The following is a 26201-nucleotide window of genomic DNA, read 5'->3' as shown; positions in this document are numbered from 1 at the left end:
ATAAGCGTGAGAACAAAAGTACCTAAATATACTATGATGTCAGGGATTTCCATGTATTTGTTGAATTACCTGGCCAATCAATATGAACTCTTTTTATATCAGCCAGTAGATGAGATACTTGTATGCGAACCTAACTGAGACACGCATCTGTCAGATGAATCTACTTCCGACATTATATGCGAGGGTGAAACATGCGTCAACAAACCAAATATTTCTCGGTAGATGATTGGTAAAATATGAGCCGTCAATGCATGCATCTTAAAAAGCGCCTTGGAGAAGATAGAAGATTACGTCGAAGCACCCACAATCCCCGAGTACGCAACACATATCTCACCATTGTGGCAACAATAAGCCCAGAAATTAACAGCTGGCCACATTACCCTTCTGAATTTAAGTTACACGAAGGGCAACAGCTTCCAATATATCTATCTCCGACTCTAGAGACGATGGTTTAATTATAGCGACGATGAGGTCATCTCAGTATGGAGAACTTACGCGTCCTACCCGCCACGGTTTCGATTGGATGATGCGAAACTGGGATGTGGAGATCGGCATTTCGTAGGGATGTTAGCTTCGTACCCAGTACTTTACTATGGTACTACTTTTACTAGCGGACGACGACTCCTGACCGGCGGTCATGATCTTGTCGGCAGTTAATTAAATCTCGGGGCGCGTGCATCTCAAGCAATCAATAGCTCTGCAGATCTTGATATATCTCAGTGTCCGAGCTTGAAGTAGATGCGTCTATCGTAATTTAACTTGGAGAGGACCCTTCCTTAGTGTCCTCCACCAGCCCTGAGGCTAAAGCTGTGTACCGAATTTGGTAAGTGAGCCAGAGCTCCGTACTCAGGTGGTGTTATCTGAATCAAACCCACTGCATTAAGTGCCGAGCGGACAGCTCCGTTACGGAGGGCGGCGGGTAGGTCGGCATTTTTGCCTGTGCGTGCGAAGTTCAATTTCTTGTTCATTGTACGGAGTACTTGTGTGATGGTTGAACATGTTCAACATTACGTGTTCGAGGTATTCTGGAATGCCTACGTGTTTCGTAACGATGCCATACCACCTAGTGAGAGTCAGGGTTGGATACGATGAAGACAGAACCATGAAAATGCAACACAAGGGTATTTTGACATTGGAGGATCCCCAAAAAGCTATATATCAAACAGTCTGAATAATAAGACATGACCAATGCGAAACGGACCTCGTTCAAGTCTAGAATCAAAAAAAATGAGAAAAGATTTATAGATAGAAAAAGAATCTAGCAAGAATGTAGAAGACGCTGATTCACATCAAATGCCCAGCAATGAACATCTCCCAAATATCGCTCCAAATGAAATTAATGGCTCCCGTTGCCCATAATGTATATCTAAAGATTTTACCCCTTGAATCATTCAATATTAAACCGGTCATGATCTATAGTGATCGCGCAGCCCGTGCTGCTTACAGGGACTTGCCCTTGGCGAACACCTGAGCACCGTCAACCAGGCGCCTCTCGGTGTTCTGTCTACCGTTGACGAAGTCTGGGTAGTTGAGGGTCAGCTCAACAGCGCCGTTGACGATGTTGTCCACAGCCTCGACACCAAGCATGAACGAGTGGTCCTGGTTACCAACCTCGTAGCGCCAGCTACCAAAGCGGCCACGAGACCAGATGTCCATGTTCTGGAGCTTGGGGAGAATCTGGGTGAGTGCGCCCTCACGCTCCAGAGAGGGAGTGGGGTAGCCGTGGTCGAAGCGACGGTGGTATGTGGAGACGATCTCGTCGGTGGGCTTCAGCATCTCGGTGTTGACGAGACCCTGGATGGATTCGGCAAGGAGTGTTTCGTAGTTGACGGGCTTCATGGAGGACTCAGAGACCTCCAACATGATAGACCAGTAAGGACCCTCCTTAGCTTCGTCGCTCTCGGGCTTGGAGCCGTCAGCCAGTTGGAGGGTAGGAAGCTTCTTGGAAGCCTCAGGCTGGTTGTAAGGAGAGTAGTTGGAGAAGATGGTGGCACGGTAGAAGGGGCAGTTGTCCTCAGGGAAGTACAACCAGCACTTGTCACCGATTCTGTCGGGGCGAGCGCCACGGATACCAACACCAATGACGTGAGTAGAGGAGTAGAAGAGCTCCTTGGAAAGGGTGACAAGCTCCTGGTTACCCATAGCCTCAGCAAGGAAATCCACAGACATGGTGGAAACGAGCTTCTTGTAGCCGACAGTGGTGCCATCGGCGAGCTGGACGGTCTTGTTGTTGGCGTTGACCTTGGTAACCTTGCCCTTCTCACCGAAACGAGTGTTCTCTTTAGGAAGAGTGTCGGCAACGGCAATCCAGATACCACCAGTACCCCCACGAGCGGGGAAACGGAAAGTAGCATTGGGACCCCAGTTACCAGCGGTCTTGTTGAGAATAACATTGGTGGTCACGGCCTTGACGTTGGGGGCGGCGACACGCTCACCGAGCCAGGCACATTGCATCTATATCGTGAACCATCAGCAAGTCTGTCTTCTAATGCACATTACTGGTCTATAGGAGCATTAAAGTACCTTGGTGGTGGGCACGGCCCAGACCTTGTAGTTGTAGGGACGCATGAAGAGATCGGCGATACCAGTTCCCATCATGCGAACGATCCACTCGTCGAAGTTCTTGGGCTTGGTGTTGGCAACACGAGCCTCAAGAGCAGCATCGATCATACCGTCAATGCACTTAACCTGCTCCTCCTTGGGAAGCATGGAGATGTTGTTCTGGAATGGGTAGGGAACCCATTGGCCCTGGCAACGGACGTAAGAGATGCGCTGGTGGCTGTACCAGTCATCTTCCTTAGGAAGAGCCTCGTCGATGCAGTCGTCAAAGTACTTGTAGTGGGAGAAGATAACGTGACCTCCGACGTCGTAGAGCTATCGCCTTATTAGCCATGCCGCCTTAACCAAGTCATTGGATTATAGTACATACGAAACCTTCGGGGGTCACATCGGTGGAAGCAAGACCACCAGGAGTCTCATTGCTGTCCACGATCAACCAGGAGGGGCCATCCTAAAACGACGACAATCAGTTCAATTATTCAGGGAACGTAGCTGAAGGATCGGGAATCGTACAATCTGGTTGAGACGCTTCGCGGCACCTAAACCAGTAGGGCCGGCACCAATGACGAGAACGTCAACGGAACTGTAGTCGGGCAAGACCCTGTGTCAGTGCATTGCGAAACACACCCCTGAGTATCGCGAGTACTTACATGTCTGGGTGGGTCATCCTGCCTTGTAGGATATCCTGGAAGCTGGGGACGCGGTTCAGGGTTCTGCGGGCGAGGCTAAGCATAGAAGGAGAGAGTGCTGCAGGGAAACTGCAGTATTTAAGAAGCAGAGGACAAGAGAGTGTTGAAGGGAGAGAGAGGAATGGAAAAGAACGGTGAGCGAAGCAGGGCAGATAAGAAAGAAAGGTCCAAAGGTCGGCGGGTGTATCGCAGGCCGGGAAAACGAAACGTGACAAGTCGAAGCTGTGGGGGGTGCCTGTTTCAAGTTTAGACCCTAATAAGACGAATTACACGTATGGTAATTGATTCGCAAGCCCTCCAGGTTAGTGGTTGGTTCAACTGTGGTAGAGCCACCGGTAAGGGGAATAGGGGAAACCCAAATAAAACTGCAAGAGGCAATCGAATTAAAAAAAGAAAAAGAAATTAAAAAATAGAACAATTAACAATAATAGGGGAACTTAATCTTAATGTCTAGAACTTCGACACGAGGCGAATCCAACCCCGATCTATGGATACAATGTACCAATTTCCAAACAATTTCAGAGTCCTTCTTCGAAGTCCCTCTATAGGACAGTACCGTACCTGATAGTTGTACACGAACGTTGGGTAGTATTAACTGGTACTACGACTTGTGTCGCCTACCGTTCCTTGCAAGGGAATATCAATTCATCGTAGTCGTAACCACGATGATCCTGCGGGATGCTGCCCATGATTGGCCCCAATCTCAATCCTTATCATCCCCATCTTAACATCCTTCACATCCATCAATGTAAGCATTGGTGGTAGGTTCTCTCGGCAGGCACCAGGGGCTGGAGAGACTGGAATGTCGAGGGTTGCTCTTATCCTAAAACGGGACGGCAACTACTCCTCTAGGCAAAGCACACCAGTCATCATGTTCAAACTGGCACATGTCTTCCCATCTGGTTTGCCTGTGCTGTGGTTAGCAGGAGGAGGGGCAGAAGAGAGTTTGTTTTATGTTAATTATAACAGTGGCAAGTATAATTTTCCGGGGTAGTTCTTGCCATTGCAATGTGCATATACATAACATAGTAGTCACACTTAGAATTAAACTCTCTATCAAAGGTGAGATAAACCCTAAGATCTGGAAGGAAAAGGTTATATCCACTCAATCATCTCTATAGCAATGACAGTTGGGTGATATCTGACAGGATGGTTCACGGCGATTCAATTTTACAGGAGCGGGAAGTTCAAGAGATCCAACGACAAATTACACAGTCGAACTTTGCCTATACTGTTCACGGCCAATGGCATCTGCACATATACGTCGTTACGTACTCCTGCTATCTTCCGATATTGGAGTTCTCCTACGAACTCTTCTGTGGTGCGATGGACGTCCGTATTCGAGCCCTCATAATAAAACTAATAAGACGATCGTCCCTTATTCGATCCATCAAACTTGTCAGGACCGATTTTGGGCTGAGCACATGAGCCGGACGCACGACGGTTCCACTGATTGTCCTTCTCAGAAAGGAAAGCTGAAGATGATCTCTTTCCAGAAACCCTGCAACGATGTTTGAACTTTGAGCAGGGTCAACGGAGCGTTTAGCCACCACGGAAGGGTCCATGGAGAAAAGCTTTCTTTGATCCTTCTAAGCCCCAAGCTTGATTTGTGGCTGTTCTGGTTTGCCCGGAAAGTTGCTTCCATGGGAACGGGGTCTTCACAATCATTTGTCCCGGGGATGGTGCCATGGAGAGAGAATCTGAAAGAGTCTCCATTGTAGACACCCACTGTGTACCTGACTACATCGAACAGTAAGAATGGCAAGCAGTGGCAGAGAGGAGGATGCTACGGTACTCCATCCAGTAGGACAAATCAGGACCCTCGTGGGTCGTTGCGAGGCCCTGATCATCCTATTAAGGAAGGTGGACAGATAATCCATTTTAAATTTTATCTGAACGCCATTGAACCAAGGTGATGGCGTCAAATCCTCAGCCATCAGATCGCCGCATTCCCCACTCATAAGGGACCTCCGCCGTAGCGCTATGGACAAGTGGCCGCTGAACGCGGGTAACTGAATGCTTGGCCCCAGACTGCTTGCGTAATGCAGCCCAGTCAGTGTTAATTTTGATCAACACTCCATGTCGCAGGCTCGCAGCATGAATTCTTCCGCTGTTGATTTGTCCACCTATTCGAGTCTTTATCAGTGGAAGTGTTTCGGAAGCTGACGTTTGACAATTTGATGCTGTAACTCAAAACGGTACATTTTATTAGGCAAATTTGACAGGAACAGAATGTGTGGGATTTTAGTTTGAGGCCTGAGGGGAGAAAAAGGGAAAAAAAAACCGTGGAAAATAGCATTATACGGAGGTACCTTGGATGGGGTTCGAATTTCCCAAGAACAAATCCGAACAACCAGAAAAGGGGCAAGAGAGAGAGAGAAAGTGGACACCTGGAGATTGACACCATTCGCCAACTTTCGCCACGAGAGTGATGGACATTGGCCTCGCCCCACACCAACACCAATGGAGTGCTGGTCCTATGGTTGATTCTACCCACCAGGAGGTCGGAGCAGTGCAAAGTATAATCAGGGTTATCATTTCAAACATATGCGACAAAGAGCGGGACTTGGCTAGGGATGGGTGTACGTACAACTGTGTTGGACCCTGATACTAGGGAACTGTTACTGCACCAAAAGCACAGGGTAGGTATGAGGTACGTGGAGAATCGCCAGACTCCAGCGGGTATGATACTTTACCCGTAATGTCTATACAAAACTGGAAGTCCACCAGAGAGACCAAAATAATTCTGCATGTAACAATGGTACTATTACAGTATAGTACTCTGTACGCGTAGTCACTATTGATCTGTTCATGTCCACCGCACTTTTTCGCCTCCAGTCTCCACCACGTCCTCCACTGTTTGTCGGCTAGAACTCGAAACCACCCGTCAGAATCAAATGGTAGCGTTTCAACTGCCGTCTGGTCGTCGAGTAAATTAATCCTATGGAGTAAAGTTCTTCGCAAGTAATTTTAAAACAGAAAAGGAAGATAAGAGATATTAATTAAATAAAAGAAAATAAAACTAAAAAGGATAATAGCCCATGTCAGTTACCAGGTGGTACCGGTATCGATAGTCATGCTTTCTGGTTACATTCTTTTTTTCTTCCATTCCTTTTTCTTTTTTTTTGTTAGTCATTACTATTAATATCTATACTACTATGAAATGGCTGGTGTTGTCCACCATCTTACATTTTGTATAATATACGACAGAAATGAGATATGTATGTAAGTAGTATGTACTATGTAGTGTAGTACTCCGTAAGTCGTACTTATGTATGGCTGGGAGGGAACGGAAGGCGTGTGCTGCATGCAGTTACTGGTGCATGCCTCTTAAGGGACATACTATGTCGGGTAAGCGTTGACCTTGGACTGGGTCTTAAGACGGGAGTCTAAGTGCAAGCTTGCGCTTCCCTCTCAGCGAACGACATATCTCATCCCGGGCCACGATCTCTCTTTTCTTCTCATCGATGCGGATCCCCGACCCTCTCTTCCCTGTTCTTTGCCTCGTCCTGCCCCCCCCTTAAAAATAAAATAAAATAAAATAATCCCGCCAAATAAATCAACCCGTGCCGCGTTCTCGCAACGCTTACCGACAAAAAAGCAAATCACAGTCCATCCGCAGGGTAAGGAAAAAAGAAAAACGTATACTTACTACGTATTTCGCTCCCAACCTTTTCTCTTTCTCCTCCCTTCCCCCTTCTTCTCTCATGCTTCCCATCTCTCTTTCGTGAGCGCCAAGTTTGTCTCGTTGCATCTCTTTTCTTATTTTTCAGTTCAGACCAACTCTTGTCCCACTCGTTCATTCACTCACGCTATTCTTCACTTCTTCTTGGGCTAGACTTATTCCTTTCTTTCCAGTTTTCCTGTCGTTTCATCTTCATCCGTGGCCTCCGCGCAATTTAGCCAAAGCAGCCTTCTACGGCCGCGACCCTTCGAGTTCCAACGCTTTCTATCAGACCAAAGTCGTATCCTGAAAATGAGCTCCGAAGGAGAAAAGGCCAGGACCTCCGGCGAGGTCTCTCGTCCGGAGCCTACTCTGCCTACTGTTAACCCGGCCGCTGAGAGGGCAGAGCCTCCCAAGCCTGCCTTCCACCCCGCGGTTTATGTGACGTGAGTGCGCGGTTTAAGAAACGAAAGTCTCGTACAAGATGGATTTACTAATCTGCTCGCAGCGTGTGGATTACTTTGAGTTCCAGTGTCATTCTGTTCAACAAGCACATCCTCGATTATGCTCAGTTCCGTAAGTACACTCCTGAGATTTGTGTCTACAGAGGATCAGGATAGTTCTAACCTCTTTGTTATATAGGCTTCCGTAAGTTTACTCTACTCAATCCCTATACAGCGACGGTATCCTAATATTGTGGCAGCTATTATCCTTACCACGTGGCATTTGGCATTCGCGACCTTCATGACCCAAGTCCTCGCCCGCACCACCACCTTGCTCGATGGCCGGAAAACTGTTAAGATGACTGGCCGGGTTTACCTCCGCGCTATCGTCCCTATCGGTCTTTTCTTCAGTTTGAGTTTGATTTGTGGTAACGTGACCTACTTGTATCTCAGTGTTGCATTCATTCAGATGCTCAAGGTGCGTTCATCTCGATTACAAAACCGTTGTTCGCTCGCTCACGACGAGATCTAGGCTACTACTCCGGTCGCTGTGTTGTTCGCCACTTGGGGAATGGGCATGGCTCCTGTAAACTACAAGGTGCTCATGAACGTTTCCCTGATTGTCATTGGTGTCATTATTGCATCTTTTGGTGAGATCAAGTTCGTTCTCACTGGATTCCTCTTCCAAATCGGTGGTATCATCTTCGAGGCCACTCGTCTGGTCATGGTGCAGCGCCTGCTTAGCTCCGCCGAGTACAAAATGGACCCTCTGGTCTCCCTGTACTACTTCGCTCCCGTTTGCGCTGTGATGAACGGTGTCACTGCCCTGTTCATGGAGGTCCCTTATGTTACCATGGACCATGTTTACCGCGTGGGCGTCTGGACTCTGTTGCTGAACGCGGTTGTTGCTTTCCTGCTAAACGTTTCGGTTGTCTTCCTGGTAAGAATCATTCAGTCGATAGCATTTCGATCTAAACTAACTGTTGGCTACAGATCGGAAAGACCTCCTCCCTCGTCATGACCCTCTGTGGTGTTCTGAAGGATATCCTCCTGGTCGTTGCGTCGATGATGATCTGGCAGACTCCTGTCACCCTTACCCAGTTCTTCGGTTATTCCATTGCCCTTGTTGGTCTCGTCTACTACAAGCTCGGTGGCGATAAGATCAAGGAGTACACCAGCCAGGCCAACCGTGCCTGGGCCGAATACGGTGCCAACCACCCCGCCAAGCGCAAGTCCATCATCATCGGTGCTATTGTCCTCATCTTCTTCCTGTTGGCCGGATCCATGGCACCTAGCTATGCTGGCGGCTCTGTTGACAGAGTCAAGGGCTTGCTTGGTGGCGCCACTGCTGGAAACGCGTAAAGGCGTCGTCTAGCTTTGTGAAGTGTTCTGTCTCAGACAGATACGGCGTGGTTGCATCCTGAACATGGAGCGGTTTCAGGTGCCATGTGAAACTGAACGACACAGACTTACCAACCTTCTTTTCTTTACCTATTTATACCACTATTTACACAGTGGGCCTCACGATAAACCTATGGCCCGCAGCTTAAAAGATAATACCCGTCAGCTGCAGTAGTCCCCGCGGGATGGACACCCGGAGTGCCAGGAGGTACGGCCACATGCAGGGAATGCAGCCTGTACCTGATGAACACTGGATGTCATCTCGAAGGGTTGTGATATGACTTGTGGATCTCGCTCGGGAGGTCCCTAGCTTTTGTTGTTTACGGTGTCGATCCTTTTTAGGATTCCATTGTATTGCTTGAGATTTGATGAACATTTGTGTCACGTTAAACTAGCACGAGGTTCTGGTGTCGGGATATTGCTTTATCTAGCTTTTTATATTGTTCTGCATTCCTTCTTGTGACTATAGATTTTTTTTTCCTATTATTTCTGACAAAATAGACTTGATTGAAATATTCTAAGTGTGTTTGCAGTTGTGGTTGGTCATCGAGCAAGTACTACTACGTCGAACGGAATATGGGTAACTAACTCCGGACTCGCTTGAGTGCCGAGGGGGGGGTGCCTGAGCGTCGACCATGCGCCTTGCTTCCTCAGGCCACACATGCAAGGCTTCCAGGCTTTCCCAAATCGTCATTGACTTGCCCAGACCAAGTGGAGCAGCCGTTGACCCAATTGGCATGGACTTTCGTCAAACTGCAGGCCCACTCGTGGCCAACTGGCGAATGGGGGCCATGAACGGTGGTGACAGGGTTCCTGGAACGACCGGACGCGCGGACGGGGCTTGAGAAATGAGCCAATCGAGGGATCGTTGAAGGTCAGGGTCCCACAGGGTGGTTGCCCGGAGCGATAGGCCAATCGTCCAATAATGGCAGCATCCTTGCTGGTCGATCTGGAGTCGGTGGAGAAGACTAGCAGTACAGTAAGGTATGGTATGCAGCACCTGCACATTGCAGGTAAAATGGCCGACCGGGTGTGTATGGAACGGTAACGAGGCGAGCAAATCCTTCTCCGCATCGCATCCAGAAAAGAAGCTCCGAAACGTCCAGGCAAATCATCTGCTTCCCGTCAGCCTCTTTTTCACGCGTTTTTCTTTCTCTCTCTCTCTCCTTCCCATCCCGTGGTTCGCTGTTGGCTCCTCATCCTCTCTCGTGTTTTCCCCTTCCCTGCATCGTCTCTCCACCCTTCCCTTCCTTTCCTTTCTTTCTCTTCTCTTCTTCCTTTCTTCCCTCCTCTCATCATTGTCTCGCTTCTCTTTCATCGTCACATCCCCATCCTTCCTTCCTCGTTCTACCACCATCATCTTATATCTTCTCGTTGGATATCGACCTTCCTGTCCTTCTTCGCAACCCCAGCATTCGTTGCGCCAACCCTGTCGATCTTCTTCTCACGGCTTGGATCTCGTGATCCATAGGTTGCTCTATCTTGTTGGTTCTAGCTCACTTGATAAAACAGATCGGATTCTTGTAGTTGCCTCCGATTCTATCAGCTCTTTCACATCACCATGTGCCCGATGATGCTCAACAGCTTTTCCGACGGCCCTGCCATGGTCCTGTCCCCTCCCCAGGAACACGCCTTCCTTCAGTTCCCACGCCACTCTGGCTCGATTTTCTCGAGTGGTTCAAGCACCTCATTTGGTGCAAAGCTAGCTGTGTCTGGGCCTGTCAATGGCAAGCCGTCGCGCAAAAGATCGCATGATGAAGCGGCTTTCGAAGAAGCTATGAATTCCCCCAGTGTACCCTCCATCCCCGCGCCGGCCCCTGCAAAGAAGGAGGAGCCTATCTATGGAGAAGGTATGGTTCTTCTAAATCCTCGTACCGGGTTGGCTCTCTCCGCAGAGACCCAGACAGGTACATGGTACGAGGAAACGCTGGAGAGCGCTGCTGCTGCACCGTCTGTCTCGTCGCATTCTCAGGCGTTCCAATCCAGCCAGGCAAACACCTCTGGCCGGAAGTCCCAACGCCTTGACCCCTCCGCTCCCAGACTCGATGATATTGCACTCTCTTCGGTGCAGCGATTACAGGATAGCGGCACAGATGACAACCGCCGCCTCCTCGACGCCACAAACCGCTCGCCTAATGAGCCGCTAGTTGACGACGCGACTCGCCTTCTCGGTATCAGCTGGCAACGTATCACGTTCGACGGCGATGGCGACATGGCAGCCGCAGTGCGCGGCTGGAAAAAGTACATCGACAAACAATATTCTGCGTATCTCCTAGACTCTCAAATACTTATGAAGAATCGAGCTCTGAACGCTTACCTCGTGACCGCACGACCTGTCACGCCCTTTGGACCAGCAAACTCCAACGCCTTCTACTTATTCAACGACGATCTCACCCAGGCTCAACTGGTTGCATCCGCTTGGGAAACCTGCATTCAAAACCTCCGATCGAATCCCATTGTCTTTGAGGGGACTCAGATTCTGAATGCTGCGCACCGATCAGTCAATGCTGCTTCCCTTCAAACACAAAATATCCTCGGCGCAAACCCCGCGGACGCCGGCCTTCCTCTCTTACAAACCCTCTCGGCGCAGCCCGTCAGCAATGGCGTGAGCGTTGGGCTGAACGGCAGCGTAGGAATGGGGACGGGCATGGACATCGACGCGTGAAATCACGACACGGGCTTCGACAGCGCACGCGAACAAAAAAGCTTCGACGAGTTTTGCTCACATCTTTCGCTTCGTATCTAACAATTTTTTCGGCACAGATCTTTTCTCATCGTCTTTTGGGTTCTTCGGCAAAACGTAATCATCCGGTATCGGGAATTTGGTGATATCATTTTCTGTTCTTCCAACTTTTAAGGGCGCAAAAGGTGGTATTCACTTGCGGTGTTCGCTCATGGTTTGTCATTTCGATTTTCTTTCTTCTTTCATATTCACATTGTGTTTATAATTTCGATCCGTCGTTGTGAAAGATTTCATAAGAGATCAAAAAGAAATAAATATATTCAAAGAAAGAATAAACATGAAAGAAAAGCCGGTCCTTTTAGCAGAAATCAAAACCCCACTTGTAGTGTTGTCAGGCACGATTGACAACTCATTCGGGCATCCACCCAAAGTAACTTAAGTTGCCCTACGCACTCCACTCCAGACAATATGGATGTACTATGCGATACTAGTATCCTATGTGGAGCTAAGAAAGACAAAGATCCCAGAAATTAATAATGCAAGTAAAAAAATAAATAAAGTAGAAGAGGAAAACCTAAGAACAAAGAGAGGCAAAGGAACCACCGTAACCTAGATGAATAACAACGCTTAAAGTGAATAATACTGCAATGACCCGGAAACATAACCAAGATGATAGGATGAATCGCATTACTTATAGATAAATGAATAATTTCATCTTGGTAGCTAAGACTTCAAGGTGTCTATGTATACTTACTTGTAAAGGAGCTTTGAACTGAATAGGATTCCTATCTATTTGTAAAGCTCTGTATCGCGGAGTTGAGCTTGGTGAGTACATAAATATATATTTGTGCAAAGCACTTGTTACAACAAAATGACATCAGGTTTACTACTATATTTCTCCATCTTTGTTGGCATATACTTTGTTTGTCATCCATACTGGCATTGAATATACTCATAAAATAAATTACGTTTTTTTTTAGTTGGTCGAGAACATTTGCATGGCCGTGGATCTAATGAATAAGAATAGTATTGAGAGGAGAGATCAACATTTTGATAGACTAAGTGCAGATCCGGATGTAAATGTCATATTTCCCCATTTGTGTCGATGAACACCCTGCTCAACATTCCAGCCGCTTGCATTGCTAAACTATATAACTATTTAGGATATATTGCGCGCTATAAGAAGACAACGAATACAACTACAGATCCATTCTATTAACCCACCATCTTCGACTCATCGTAGCAAACGCTTCCCAGGATATAATCCATGTGCCCTATTCCTTTAGTGTTTCAACACTCGTGGTGACGACAATAGGTTCCTTCCACTCTTCCGACGAGTCCAATGATTGTGGGCTCTTGCGCATGAAGAGGGAATCGATCTCCTCGAGATTGAGGTTGGCGGTTTCAGGGTAGAAGAAATATAGAAGCTAAGCATGCTTGTTAGTTATTATGGAAGAAATGGCTGAGGCACGATTTTGGCTCACCGGTACGAAGACAAGGTTGAAGCACATAAAAATCAGGTAGCCCTTCCATGCAAGATCGTTGATCAAGGTTGGTCCGATCATGGCCACGAAGAAATTCCACAGCCAATTTGCCGAGACTCCGAGAGCTTGGCTATTTTGTGAGTATTCAATTAGCTTTGCACAAATTCCACAGGGGCTCCCGGTTGGAATGAAGCTATTATGCCTACCCTTTCGCTCGGACGTGAAGGGGGAGAATCTCCGGCCCGTAAACCCATGGTATGCAGTTAATGGACGCGCCAAAGATGAGCATAAATAAGAAGAAAAATGGCACCGATGCGGTAGCTGCTGCTTTCTCCAAGGAGGTGCCTATTCGGGAATTAGCAGACCCTAAGCTCTCTGCTCCTCTGCCCAGCCATATCACAAGGGGGCTTACTTACCCTTGAAAGACAAAAGAATGGAGATCATCATCATACAAAGAAATAATCCGAAGGATCCCCACATCATCGGCTTTTTTCGACCCAGTCTATCGGAGTAGAATGTGGGATAGAACGAGCCTTGTGTAACGGGATCAGCAGACCTTCTAGATAAGCAGTGTTCAGGAGGAATGCTCGGTTACCTATGACAAACATAACCTGAATCACACCTCCCAGCAGTAAACTCAACTCCTTGTCAAGGCCCACATTGGTCTCCAACACTGCCATCCTCAGTAAAGTTCAAGTTGCATGGGGAGCATGATCCTTACCTGTAGTGACATAGGTCTTGCTGAGAATCAGTTTTTGTTGGGGGAAAACAGATATTATCCGGCTTCACAACTTACGACTATTATGTTGACTCCTCCCATTTGGTTCATGAACTGCAACCCGTAAGCCAGTAGTACACGTCTGCCCGTGTGCAGTTCATCTTTCTTGAAGATCTGGGACCACCTGTATTCTCCGCGGAGGTTATCCAGCTGAATAGCTTTGGTTATCCCTTGCGACTCTTCAATTATCTTTGGGTCATTCGCAGTGCGATCATGGAAGTCACAGAGCACCTGCAAGCCTTCACCTCCACGACCTCGCCGGTATAGCCATCGAGGGCTCTCCGGTAGCCTGTTTACACGTGAGATACGCGTTCAACAACATATACACAAAGTCTACCGAGTTAGGGGTAAGAACACTCACCCGAGGACCATAACCGTCACAATGAGAGCAAAAATGATTTGGCAGGCGATTGGTAGCCGCCAATTCACGGGTCCTTCAACATAGCTCATCCCGTAGTCGAACCAATAGGCAACGACAATGCCCACCCCAACGGCAAGAGGTTGGCTACATACATACATTCCTCGTTTCCGTGCGTCACACAGTTCCGATTGGTACACTGGCACAATACTGGTAAAAATCCCAGTGCCGATTCCAGTAAAGAATCGCGACGCCAGCAATTGCGCTGTGGAAAACGCGCAGGTTTGTGCAATGGCCCCAGCCTGAATGGAATGTTATCTGAGCGGTCATTCTGTCAGCTTGGACGTTGCAAATGAAGACATACCACAATCCAAGTCATCGAGAACCACATTGTCCTTCGAAACCCTAGCCTATCTCCAATCATGAAACACACTCCTGTCCCGAGAAAGCAACCTAGATTGTAGATCCCGACTATGATCCCAATGGTAGCTGAGCCAGGGTGATGTACAACGCTGAGAAAGTCTTCATTCCCCACGATTCCGGAAAATACACCCTGATTGTAACCTACAAATGATCAACGCAGAAGTTAGCTTGCTGCAGTACCACAATGAGTTTGAGGTCTCGCACCAAATAAGACAAATGATATTTGACAGGTGAGCATGATGGCCATCCGAAGGCCTAGCCCTCGGCCGTACATGTTAAGCTTCATCATGTTGCGAAGAGGATACAGGGACAAGTTTGAGACAGGGTGTTCGAAGAGTAAGGAAGGTAGCTGTCCGAAGGACTTTATATAGAGAAATTAGTATGCTTCAGTTTGTCAATCAGCATGCAAACACAGTGAGCTCCATGTAGTCTGCAGTGGATCCAAGCGCATGCTATTGGTGACGAAGGAGCCTCAGTGCAGGATGCACCCTTGCCCACTATAGATACGCGATTCTCAATATCAAAAGTCCATACTAACCTTTTGTAGACGCGTGCAGGAGGGGCGTTCCATACCAACCGGAGAAATTCCGCTCCTGACTTCAGGATAGGGCAAACAGAGTAGATAGAGTCAGCCGGTAAATCGGCAGCATTTGACAATCCTCTCTGCTTCATCATGATTCATGCATTCTGGGCTGCGGAGCAGGTACCCCTCCGCATTCCCCATGATCAGCAGATTCGGGGTCTGGACTGGAAAGTCTCGAAGCCTGTGAATAAATCCAGCTTGCAGGATATGGTGGGTTTCACTGGATATTACCTCCGGACTTAGCTTGAGATGCACCACCGCTGCACAGAGCAAGTCCCTTTCCGAAGGAGAATGCATAACCCTCGTAAACTCTACCTTAGAGCTATGACCTCGGCCGAGAGCATAAGAATCGCACCTCTGGGAGGGCTGTTGCGTCATAAACTGCCCCTTGCCTGATGGTACTGCGGCCAAGCGCATTTATGAAGTGGGTGGGGGAGAGTTAGCCTTCTATCTAGATGGCATTGGCGATGATATAGCAGGCATACTAGTACGGTAAAAGGATGCATGTTGGATCCTTAACAGGATCTGAAGCACAGTGAGTATGGAGTACAAGAGAGGGGACATCAGTCTACAGCAACAAACGATAGTAGTGGCGACAGTGGCAACTGTGATGAGGTAGAAGCTTGAACTTGGAATGAAGCTGTGACCATACGTGACTTTTGGGAAAACGACGATCACACGTGATGGGTAACCGGAATGGTAGTTCCGAGTCAGAAAGGGAAGGAGTCGGGAGATTTCGTGCATGGTCACGGTTAAAGATGTGGACCTTCATGTTGTTATGCCATGGCCCTCTGGAAATCCCTAGGTCCTTCATGACGGGAAGTCGTTCATGATCAAGACGCTGGCTGCACGGAGGAACGGTATCATCTTGATATTCAAGGTTAACCAAAAACTAGGTTGTCATTTCTCGCATCCAAAGGTATCTATCCTATTCGCTATACGTGGTATTAAACTTTATAACTACTAGTCACACTAATCACTGTCATAGTAGTCGCTTCCTTCGTCATAGTAATCGTACTGTCCAGCAAAAGCAGCCTCCACACCATCGGGGTCTTCATCATCGTCGTACTCATCATCTGGTTCCTCATCCGAATAGCCGTTCTTGTCATCGGTGGCCGGCTCTGCGGCATTTTCCTTAGCGTCCGCCTGACCAGCTTTATCCGTTGTGACACCGGTTTGCTGAGTATGTTCAGTGACACTACGCGCGGGAACAGACGTTGGGGCCGGGGAGCCAGGGGCGTTAGCGCGAGTTGATGGGGTCGCTAGTCTAGCACGTCTCGAGATGCCCTCTGGTTCAACACTGACGCTACGCCGCGATGCCACACTCTGACTGCGGCTCATTCTCTCTCCTTCTGCCTTGGCGGCCTCATCTGCCCCCTCTTCGCCGAACAGTGACTCCAACAAACGATAGTTAATCTTCTTACTGAATCCCCTTCGTTCCAGCATTCGACGGGTTGCTTCTGCTGGAGTAGAAGCCCGTGTGCTTCTTCCATCACCGTCTTCGCCGTCGCCCTGCAGGTACGTGACATCACCTAACCTACCGCGACGACGCTTGCGTGGTTTATGCATTCCGGGCTGTGAGTCAGCCTCTTCCAACGCCCGTTTCAAAGCCTTGGCCTGCTGTGTCCGCAGATAGTCTTTGTTTTCGTGCACCCAAATCCGCTCCTTGATCTCGACCTCGGCTGGGGACAGTAAACAGTTAGAGACCTCAGGGTCTGATTCAAACTCCGCCTCATCGATTTCAGCGCTCTCGGACACAGCTTTCCTTGGCACCGTGGTGCTCTCGATCATATTGGAGCCCTTTGTCAGATAGGCGGTCATCTCATTTTCAAGGGCTTCCTCTGAGGCGATCTGATCGGGGGTCGGAGTTGGCAGAGGTCGTGCCTTGGAGCCTTTAGGGCGGCCCCTAGCCGGTTTGCCCGGGTTTTCGCCAACTTCTGGTGCAATTTCGCTCTCGACGGACGTTGTTGACATTCGTCTCTCGCCATCTGCTGCTATCAAGGCCGGATCGATAGGAAGGCTAGGAATAGCAAAGCCATCCGCATCAACGCGCTTCTGCTGCTGGGGAGCGATGTTCGAGGGCGTTGTAGCGGCATCAGTAAGATCTCCCTCAATATCCGCTGCGGTTTCCGTAGGTCTTCGTTTGAAACTCCGCGACGGTTTCCTTCCTTCTCTTGCCCTAGTGAAAGAGGGCGGATCATGGGCATTCTCCAGCTGCACCGAGCGGAATTGATCGACTGTCAATTCTCCACTTTCCGTTGCACCAAATTCATTGAGACGTTGGCTGATGGTGATTTCAGTTACTTTGACGACGTATACAACCTCACGGACCGTGCGCCGGAAGTTGTTCATTCGTGCCGCAAGAATTAAGGCAGCACCACAAATACCGGCAGGACGTCGACCGGTGGTCATCCAGTCGCGATTCATTCGTTGCACGATACGCACAGCTTCGCTGGCTACCTGCATTGTGGCAGCTCCAAATTCCAGCTGTTTGGCGAACCTATAAATCAAACTCTCCGGGTCGATCGGATTCATCAGAAATACATTACCACCTAGACGTAGCTCTTCCAGCAAAGCTTTATACGTTCGGCCTAGCTTGAACACATTGATCATGAGAACATCCGCAAAATCAATGAGCATTACGGTGTTGCCGTCTTGCCGGCGACAGGCGATGTAGAGACAGACCGCGGCCACTGTTTTTGTTCGACGACCTTGAATGAAGTTCAAACCAACTGCGAGCTTGAAAACCTGACCAGCAGCCTTCGAAGCACTCTCCGGGATGTTCAGAGCACGGGCTAGCTGATTGATATATCGATTACCATTTTGCTCAGTAATCTCTCGGCTTTCCGCACCACCTCCACGCTGAAAGCCGGGTCCATAACTGCGGACATGAGTCTGATCTTCTCCGACAAATGTACCTTGAACAATTGCAGCACCAGACGATGTCTCACCGAAAGTCACTTCGGAGACAATATTTGCCTCGCTGATGACCGTACCACACCCAGAACAAACCTTCTGCCCGTCATCCTCGACAATATGAGGTGCGGGACAACCAGGGTTAGGGCATGTAGAAGTCTTCGGGTGAGTAGTCGGCTTGGCTGGTTGTGGCCGGCCAATGGGTTGTGGCCGTCTTATTGCAGCCGGATTAGGGGATTTGAGACTGGCCAGGCGACCCATCGGCGGTGCCCTGGGGCCAGCCTTTGAGGGGAATGGAGGGCGCATTCCCGGTCTAGAAGAAGACATGATACGCGGGTTCGAGTGTAAGTTAATGTTCACCAGTAACCCAATTCCAAAGAGGTCCTGAAACGCAGAAATATATAAAGTAAGGAGGTCTGAAGTGGAGAGGAGAGAAGAGTGAATGGGATCAAGGAGACATTCTTTCTATTGATGGATCGAGGTGATTGATAACAGTGGTCGGGATCGATAGCACTTGATGAGACGAAATGGATGTAAGAGAAAAAGGATATATTGGATTTTGACGTCTAGAAGCCGAAAAGTTGGTATCAGGTGTGTTTGAAAGTAAAGGGACTAGAGTCCAACAGAGAAAAAAAAGGATGCCAACTTTACTCGGCGACAAGGCAGATCTTTTAAACGAGGTAGACTAGATAGATATTCAATAGATAGATAGACACGCGACAAGCGATGCGTGGAGGGGGTGAAAAATTGGATGGCGACGTGATCAGTGCGAGCGACGACGCGTTGAAAAAGTCGGCGTGGTCCAGTGGGAGGGTCACGTGGCTGCCGTGAACTCCAGGCATTCTCGTCATGTTTCCAGGAGGAGCCGCCGTTCGATTCCCGCCCAGTTCGTGGAGTACAATATTTTCACCAAATGACTGTCAGGACAATATCATTCATCTGTAGTCAACCTTCACCAGAAGGTTGGCTTTTTGAATGTCACTGTATGGAAGGGGCCCACCTGTCTATTTGTCAAGTTTTTTGACTCTGCTCATGCTCATACAACCTGAAGGTGACCGTTTGCAGATATGGATGTCCGTACCAGGTCATTCTTCTCCCCCTTCAAATCAACCGATCCCACCAGGCGAAGGGATTAAGGATCTGCTAGGAAATAGTCTCCATGACTCATTTGATCTTATCCCCAGGTTGGGGTCGGAATCAAGATTCGCCACGGCAGGTCATTGTGGACTTGACATTTGACGCTATAATCGCTCAACCTCCTGTCGGTATGTCTGTCACATACCGACAGGAAATTTTCTCTTCTAATCGATGAAGTCACTCGACTGAAGTTGACTAATGATAACAAGATGTCCTGGTGTCATCTTGAATATTCGTCAATCTTGTGACGGTTCCGTACTTTGGAAATGAGTGATTTCTGCGTAGTTTAGCGTCTCTCCACAGCTTCACGCACAAAAGACGCAGCCTCTTTCCGTGTAGTACTTTATTGCCAGCGTGCCACCCCAAAATCAACATTTTATTCTATCTTCTACTTGGAACCTTTTCTAATGATTATAACATAATATATAATTAGACTTACCATCCTCCGCTGCTCCTGTTGTCACCGGAATTTTCCAGAAACATACTGCTTCACTCGTCGCTTGCTGCAATTTAACCCAACAGCTTCTCTCTCAATTTGGCCTCTTCTAATACGTCTTAACTAGCTGCCTTGATATTCACGACCCAGGACCTAGTATCTTCAACTTCGCCACTTTTTGCCTATCTTCCAAAGAATCAAGTTCTACCCGCTAGCAATTTCGCGATTCACTCTCTTGTCAAGGGATGCTTCCTGGTTCCTGTGTGTTGGACCTAATTTAGTGCTTTGCAGCTCTATACTTCTAAACTGCCCATAATGTCGCCTATATCAGATCACGCGTCTCGAAATCCTGCGGACCAGGACTCAAGGCACTTCAAGAGCACTTTCTTCGTCAGTAACGTGCATTGTTCTTCCTGCATCGCATATATCACGGAAGTCCTCTCAGAACTATCTGGCGTATTTGGTGTTGATGTCACTATTCTCACTCACGAGGTGCGAGTCTCTCATGCGGCAGAGACCAGTCCTTCTACCTTAGCCAAGGCTTTGATTCAAGCTGCTTTCGAGGTTCATCATGTAACGACTTGCGATGACAAAGGCATGGTTGTATCTGACATCAGCACAACGTCGTGGCTTTCCAAAGACTCTGTGCCTTTTGCGACGCAACAGGCTTCATATTCTAGCTCGACAACGCAGAACAGACACCTTGCGAACTGTGATGCCTGTCGGAAAGAGGAACTGCAAGGAATATCTGAGGTGCGAAACCTGTCAGAGACGACTCCTACTCGGTTAAGGGATGAGAAGAATAGTCAATTATTCGGTGTCAGTGATGAAGTATCGGACATTGCGAGTCTGGCACCCCGAAAGTCTGCGGAAAATGCCAAATCTCTGCAACCACTTGGCGATAATGGAAAGTTCAATGCCCGTATAAGCATTGAGGGTATGAGCTGCGCATCATGTGTCAATACAGTTACAAACGAAGTTCAGCAGCTTAACTTCGTTATGGAAATCACTGTCAATCTTCTCAGCAATAGTGCAACGGTCCTCTATACCGGTCCCCAGTCGAACATAGAGAAGGTGATTGAGCATATCGAGGACATTGGCTTTGAAGCCTCTCTCGATGAGGTAGAACAAATCGGCGTGACTCCGCCACAGAACCGGACTTCATCCTCGTACGTCGCTGAAATTGCTATTGGCGGCATGACGTGCGGGTCGTGTGCAGGGAGTGTCACGCGAGGGCTTGAAGAACTCCCCTTCGTGACAAAAGTTTCCGTGAATCTTTTGTCCCATAGCGGTACGGTAGAGTTCGATGGACACGATCACATTGATACCATTGTGGAGAAAATCGAAGATTTAGGGTACGACGCCTCTGTCACGAGTGTCCTTCCCCAGGCTGGTGAAGGTCAGGATGATGGCAAGATCGAAAGAAGAACCGTGGCAATTCGCGTGGAGGGGATGTTCTGTCACCATTGCCCAGAGAAGGTCCTTAACTCTTTGAAGGAGCTTTCTAATGTTGAAATTGATGGCACACTATCTGTGAAGAACCCTATTGTTAAAGTCACCTATACTCCACGCCCTCCTTCTCTCACCATCAGAGCCATACTTCAGCGCATCGACGATGTTCATGATGCTTTCAATGCCACTGTCTACCACCCTCCGAGCATAGAAGACCGATCACGGGCAATACAGTTACACGAGAGGCGTAGGCTACTGTCTCGTTTCCTCTTCGTTTTGATAGTGGCAATTCCAACTTTCCTGATTGGTATAGTTTTCATGAGTCTCGTGTCGTCGGACAATCAGATTCGAAAGTATTTGGAGCAGCCAATGTGGGCTGGGAGTGTCTCTCGGATGGAATGGTCTCTTTTCATCATGACAACTCCTGTCATGTTCTATGGTACTGACTTGTTCCACGTGCGAGCTGCAAAGGAGATATATTCCCTTTGGCGCCCCGGAAGCCGTGTGCCTATTCTGCGGAGGTTTTACCGATTTGGTAGCATGAACCTATTGATTTCTGCTGGAACTACTGTAGCCTACGTCTCTTCATTGGCTGTCCTCATTATTGATGCTGTCGTGGGAGCTTCATCAATGAGCAATAGCACGACTTACTTCGACTCCGTGGTATTTCTTACGTTGTTTATTCTGGCGGGTCGATTTATTGAAGCTTACAGCAAAGCGAGAACTGGAGATGCAGTTGCATCTCTTGGAAAGTTGAAGCCTTCCGAGGCTTTACTCATTGTCGATAACCGTGCTGCCGAGCAAAATGATGTTGGAGCTAGTTCTGGCGAAGATGAGATCCACAGAATCAATATCGAGCTGCTGGACGTCGGTGATATCGTTAGCATACCTCATGGAGCTTCACCCCCTGCCGATGGTGTAGTTGTCGACACCAACACTTATCAGTTTGACGAAAGCTCATTGACAGGAGAGTCGCGACCTGTCAAGAAGTCCGCCGGTGATCCTGTTTACACAGGATCTGTGAATGTCGGTCAGCCCGTGAAGATCAAAGTATCCGCAGTTGGAGGGGCATCGATGCTGGACCAAATCATCGCCGTGGTGCGTGAGGGCCAGAGCAGACGTGCTCCCTTGGAAAGGGTTGCGGACTTACTCACATCCCACTTTGTTCCCATAATAACACTTATAGCCGTATTGACATTCATTATCTGGCTTGCGCTGGGTGCTTCTGGTGCCTTGCCAGATGACTACCTTGATGTTGCACATGGTGGCTGGGCCTTCTGGAGCTTGGAATTTGCAATCGCAGTGTTCGTGGTTGCTTGCCCCTGTGGCCTGGCGCTTGCTGCTCCTACAGCGCTCTTTGTTGGGGGAGGACTTGCTGCCCGACATGGTATACTGGTCAAAGGTGGAGGGGAAGCTTTCCAGGAAGCGAGCCGCCTTGACGCCATTGTATTCGATAAAACCGGTACCCTAACGGAAGGAGGAAGCTTGACAGTGTCTGACCATGAACTGCTCATTACAGACTCTGAGGAGTTGCAAGTAGTATGGTCCCTTGCCCGAAAACTGGAAGAAAGTAGCAATCACCCGATTGCTCATGCGGTTTCAGCCTTCTGCAGTGGCAAGGAGTCAGCCAGTATACTCAGTTCTGATATCGAAGAGAGGCCCGGACAGGGAATGAAGGGCAGGTTCACCGTGTCTCTGGTGGACAAGACCGACCAATCGAAAAGGACAACCCAGTACGAAGCAGCGATCGGCAATCAACGTCTACTCCAAAGCTTAACTTCACCTAATTTCGATGACTCCCAACTTTCTAAACTTCTTTCAACCTACCAAACAGAGGGCAAATCCACCGCGATATTGTCATTGCGTAAAGTCGGCTCAGGGTCTTCAAATGATCCCTACTTTACCCCAGCAATCATCTTCGCAATCTCTGATTCAATCCGACCGGACGCCGCTCAAATAATCTCACAACTTCAAAAGCGCAAGGTCGACGTGTACATGTGCACAGGGGATAACCAGACCACCGCCCACGCCGTCGCCGACATGGTAGGCATCCCCCGATCCAACGTCATGGCCAACATCATGCCCGCAGGGAAAGCAGAATTCGTCCGTCAAGTCCAGGACGGCGTATACCCGCCAAGAACCGACTCAGAAGCCGAGAGCCAGAGAAACGAGCAAGGTACACGATCAATCGTAGCCTTCGTCGGTGACGGCGTAAATGACTCGCCTGCTCTCGCAGCCGCAGATGTCAGTATCGCCATGGCATCCGGGTCAGACGTCGCCATGAACTCTGCAAGCTTTATCCTCTTAAACTCGGAACTCAACACTATTCTTCAACTAGTTGTACTTAGCCGTCGGGTATTCAACCGCGTCAAGATGAACTTCGGTTGGGCTGTTGTTTACAACCTCTGTCTTGTACCGGTTGCAGCCGGGGTGTTCTACCCCATTGTCAATGGTCATGAGATGAAAATTATCGGGGGTGAGACAGTTATGGTTGATAAGCACTGGAGGCTGAGCCCCGTTTGGGCTGCGTTGGCGATGGCTTTGAGTAGTATCTCCGTGGTTTGCAGCAGTCTTGCTCTGGGGATTGAAAAGAAAACCATCAAGAGACTTCTTGGTCTGGACAAATGAATGGTTGTTTATATGGGTATAATGTATTGATCTTACTCTATAAGTGGGGTTGTAGCCTTGCGGGCTTTATGCTGTGTTGGTCTGTATGGTGCTGGGTTTGTTTATGGATGGCCACGCGCTACGATTTCATGCTGAGTATGGCGTATACGTCTTTGATAGGCTTTATTTCTTAATATTATTGCTCTTATGTATTCACTCTGACTTTCGTCTCAGTATAGCCCATAGTATCAGCACTACACTGGTGAGGTATACCATATATGAGATACTCGCAAGCGACCTAAATGCAACTGAATAAAAGCCTGACAGTTACAAAGATAGAATATCGAGCCGATACCGTGTTGCAAACCAAAACATCTTTGGAACTATCCACACGTCCCCTGAATTGCAGAGAAATCTAAAACATCACCCATCTTCCCCCCATACCTCTGCTATCTTTTTACTGAGCACCTTGGCCACCTTCTTTCTCCCCACCGCAGATGATAGCCTATCAGATACCATTGTCTCCCTGCCCTTCTGGTCCAACGCCTCAAAGGCCTGTATAAAGGCTCGTGGAGTGGGCCACCGGCGTTGAATCTCAAGGGCTTTGTCGCCCGTCACACCACGCGTGCACATGAGCATTTTCAGGAATACATCACGGAGGGAGAGAGACTCTGATTTAGAAGCCAAGGCGGCAAATGTGGGGAAGGTTACAGCGTATGTAACAGAGGGAGTCTCAGCTCTAAGTTGAGTAAGAGCATTGAGATATGATTGCGAGGAAGACAGTTGACGACTGGGTATCAAACTGAGGGTATGAGTTGGAGGACCATCTGGTGAATCAGGGGTAGTCTCCTGTGTATACATTTTGCGGAGAAGCAAGGTCATACGGGCCAGATAGCGAATCGTATCATCCAGGTTCTTAGTTTTCTTGACGAAGTAGCCGTTAACGACCTGCGTTGATGCGATGGCGGAGGCGACCATTTCCTGATATTTCATCGCGATTGCGGCATTAGCGTCGTAAGAGACGGCGAATTCCTCGATGAGATAGATAACGTTTTTCATCCCGGATCGACGGAGGCGGAACTTTTGCTCGTGGAATCGACCGTCTTTGATTGAGCCGATGAGATCGTCGAGACGTTTTCGTTCAACGATGTAGTCGAGCATGACTTCGTCGCCTTCTTCGCCGTACCGCGAGAGGAATTTCGGGTCGTGGAATTTGGCTACCCACATTGCGTCGCCGAGCTCTAGTGCGCGCACTTGTGTGCTGATGCCCTTTTTGCTGAGCTCGTTGGAGATGTAGTCTCTGTCTGTCGAGGTTCGGACTTCTCGGGTGTCCAGGACCAGCTGGACGGTGAAGCTGTTAGGGGGTAGGGTGATGGGTGTTACCGTGGTGTCTTCGGAATCGTTTCCTTGGTTTATTGAAGGGTTGAGGATTGCTTCGAGGTCTTCGTTGTTTTCTTGACGGTGAGATTCGGGGCCATTTTCATTGGAGTTTTGGGCACCGGATGTGTCCTGGGTATGTTAGACATCTGGTATACACGGTGGTTATATTACTCTCTTACCAATTGATTTCCAAAGGACAGGGTGTTCTGGTTTTCAGGAAGGGTTTTTTTGATCCGCTTTGCAACCTCCCATCCTTCTTCTGTAAGAGCATACTTTTTCAAGGGATGGCCGTGGTCATAGACAAGGTCTTTCTGGAGGAGTGTTTTCATCGAGCTCCACGCGGTAAAGAACTTGCCGGGATCACTTGGTGCGGTGAATGAGCTGTCGCAATATGGCTCTGCCCTGTCAATTAACTGTGCTTTTGTCAAGCCCTGAGAGGAATTTTCATCGAGAGTGGCCAGACCCAGCAGAAGTGCGTAAGGTCCGGACCGTAACGCTGGAACATAAGGTCTTGCTTTCCGGGGCTTTTTTGCCGGTTGGCTCTCTGATGCACCTTCGCCTGACTGTCTCTTACCGTTTGCTGCAGCTGCAGCTGTTAGAAACCGGTTAAGAGCATGTCAGAGATAGAAAACTCACAATTGTTGGGACGCTCAGGCATGGGAAGGCCATTCTCCGCACAATGAGTTTTTAATTTCTCGGTCAACCTGTCGCATAATTTAGGGCCAAGGCCATTGAGCTGCTGAGCCTCAGATGGATGTTGAAAGACTAATGGACATGCTTTCATCGACTCGTAGGCCTTTTTGTATCTGAACAGAGCGTATCAGCATCGGATTCATCAAGTAAAACGTGGCTATACTAACACAGTCACTCCTTTACTGTTACGTTCTTTCGCTTGGTCCAGCCATTCTTTAATCCACCCCAAGAGAAGGGGGTTCGCACATGTTTCGCTCATAGTTCCTTGGCCTGGCTGGACGCTAAGAGGCGTAGATGTGATTTAGTTCTCTCTACGCCAAAGAGGTACCTGAGATGGCAGCTAAGAAAAAGATAGCAATGAATGCACCTCCTTCCCTGAGTATGTATCACACTGCCATGCTTTTCCCTTCAAGATGGAGGCAGCAGTCTGTCGGAGTAAAACTGAGGACAACGCGCTTCGATTTCACGCGTATTTCCATTTTGGGATTTAAGTGTGGCTTGAAAGCGGCTTTATG

The 26201-nt window shown here is 48.6% G+C and overlaps 6 protein-coding genes across 6 annotated transcripts; 3 read left to right on the top strand and 3 right to left on the bottom strand.

The window, feature by feature from the left end:
• Positions 1–1110: 1110 nt before the first annotated feature.
• Positions 1111–3367, bottom strand: F9C07_3985 (protoporphyrinogen oxidase). The gene is made up of 5 exons (XM_041291987.2): positions 3210–3367; positions 3073–3142; positions 2930–3010; positions 2524–2874; positions 1111–2454 (listed from the first exon to the last, which is right to left on the bottom strand). Exons 1-5 carry the CDS (start codon positions 3290–3292, stop codon positions 1441–1443), a joined length of 1599 nt encoding a protein of 532 aa, XP_041146253.1. The 5' UTR covers positions 3293–3367; the 3' UTR covers positions 1111–1440.
• Positions 3368–6723: 3356 nt separating this feature from the next.
• F9C07_2283504 (glucose-6-phosphate/phosphate and phosphoenolpyruvate/phosphate antiporter) lies at positions 6724–9278 on the top strand. Its single transcript, XM_041285891.2, has 7 exons — positions 6724–6871; positions 7107–7358; positions 7421–7488; positions 7555–7560; positions 7616–7833; positions 7888–8295; positions 8349–9278. The coding sequence occupies exons 2-7, from the start codon at positions 7225–7227 to the stop codon at positions 8715–8717; spliced, it is 1203 nt and encodes a 400-aa protein (XP_041146252.1). The 5' UTR covers positions 6724–6871; positions 7107–7224; the 3' UTR covers positions 8718–9278.
• Positions 9279–9681: 403 nt separating this feature from the next.
• Positions 9682–11837, top strand: F9C07_2283503 (uncharacterized protein; the record flags this gene model as incomplete). Its single annotated transcript, XM_041285890.2, has 2 exons — positions 9682–9786; positions 10303–11837. The coding sequence occupies 2 exons, from the start codon at positions 9682–9684 to the stop codon at positions 11419–11421; spliced, it is 1224 nt and encodes a 407-aa protein (XP_041146251.2). The 3' UTR covers positions 11422–11837.
• F9C07_2283502 (sugar and other transporter-domain-containing protein) lies at positions 11838–18308 on the bottom strand (the record flags this gene model as incomplete). Its single annotated transcript, XM_071510636.1, has 11 exons — positions 11838–12866; positions 12924–13053; positions 13130–13268; positions 13340–13456; positions 13519–13596; positions 13645–13660; positions 13708–13990; positions 14063–14361; positions 14424–14623; positions 16391–16551; positions 16603–18308. 11 exons carry the CDS (start codon positions 18306–18308, stop codon positions 12714–12716), a joined length of 3282 nt encoding a protein of 1093 aa, XP_071366449.1. The 3' UTR covers positions 11838–12713.
• Positions 18309–19869: 1561 nt separating this feature from the next.
• On the top strand, positions 19870–23634 carry crpA (putative copper resistance-associated P-type ATPase; the record flags this gene model as incomplete). Its single annotated transcript, XM_041285889.1, has 1 exon — positions 19870–23634. The coding sequence occupies one exon, from the start codon at positions 19870–19872 to the stop codon at positions 23632–23634; it is 3765 nt and encodes a 1254-aa protein (XP_041146248.1).
• A 402-nt stretch (positions 23635–24036) lies between these two features.
• F9C07_3980 (putative DNA repair protein Mus81) lies at positions 24037–25945 on the bottom strand (the record flags this gene model as incomplete). The annotated part of the gene is made up of 4 exons (XM_071511158.1): positions 24037–25122; positions 25173–25585; positions 25630–25799; positions 25854–25945. The coding sequence occupies 4 exons, from the start codon at positions 25943–25945 to the stop codon at positions 24037–24039; spliced, it is 1761 nt and encodes a 586-aa protein (XP_071366448.1).
• Between the last annotated feature and the right edge of the window lie 256 nt (positions 25946–26201).

Source organism: Aspergillus flavus, chromosome 4 (genome assembly GCF_009017415.1).
Source record: "Aspergillus flavus chromosome 4, complete sequence".
Classification (NCBI taxonomy): Eukaryota; Fungi; Ascomycota; class Eurotiomycetes; order Eurotiales; family Aspergillaceae; genus Aspergillus; species Aspergillus flavus.
Note: the sequence above shows the minus strand (reverse complement) of the source record. Positions and strands in the feature narration are given on the sequence as shown.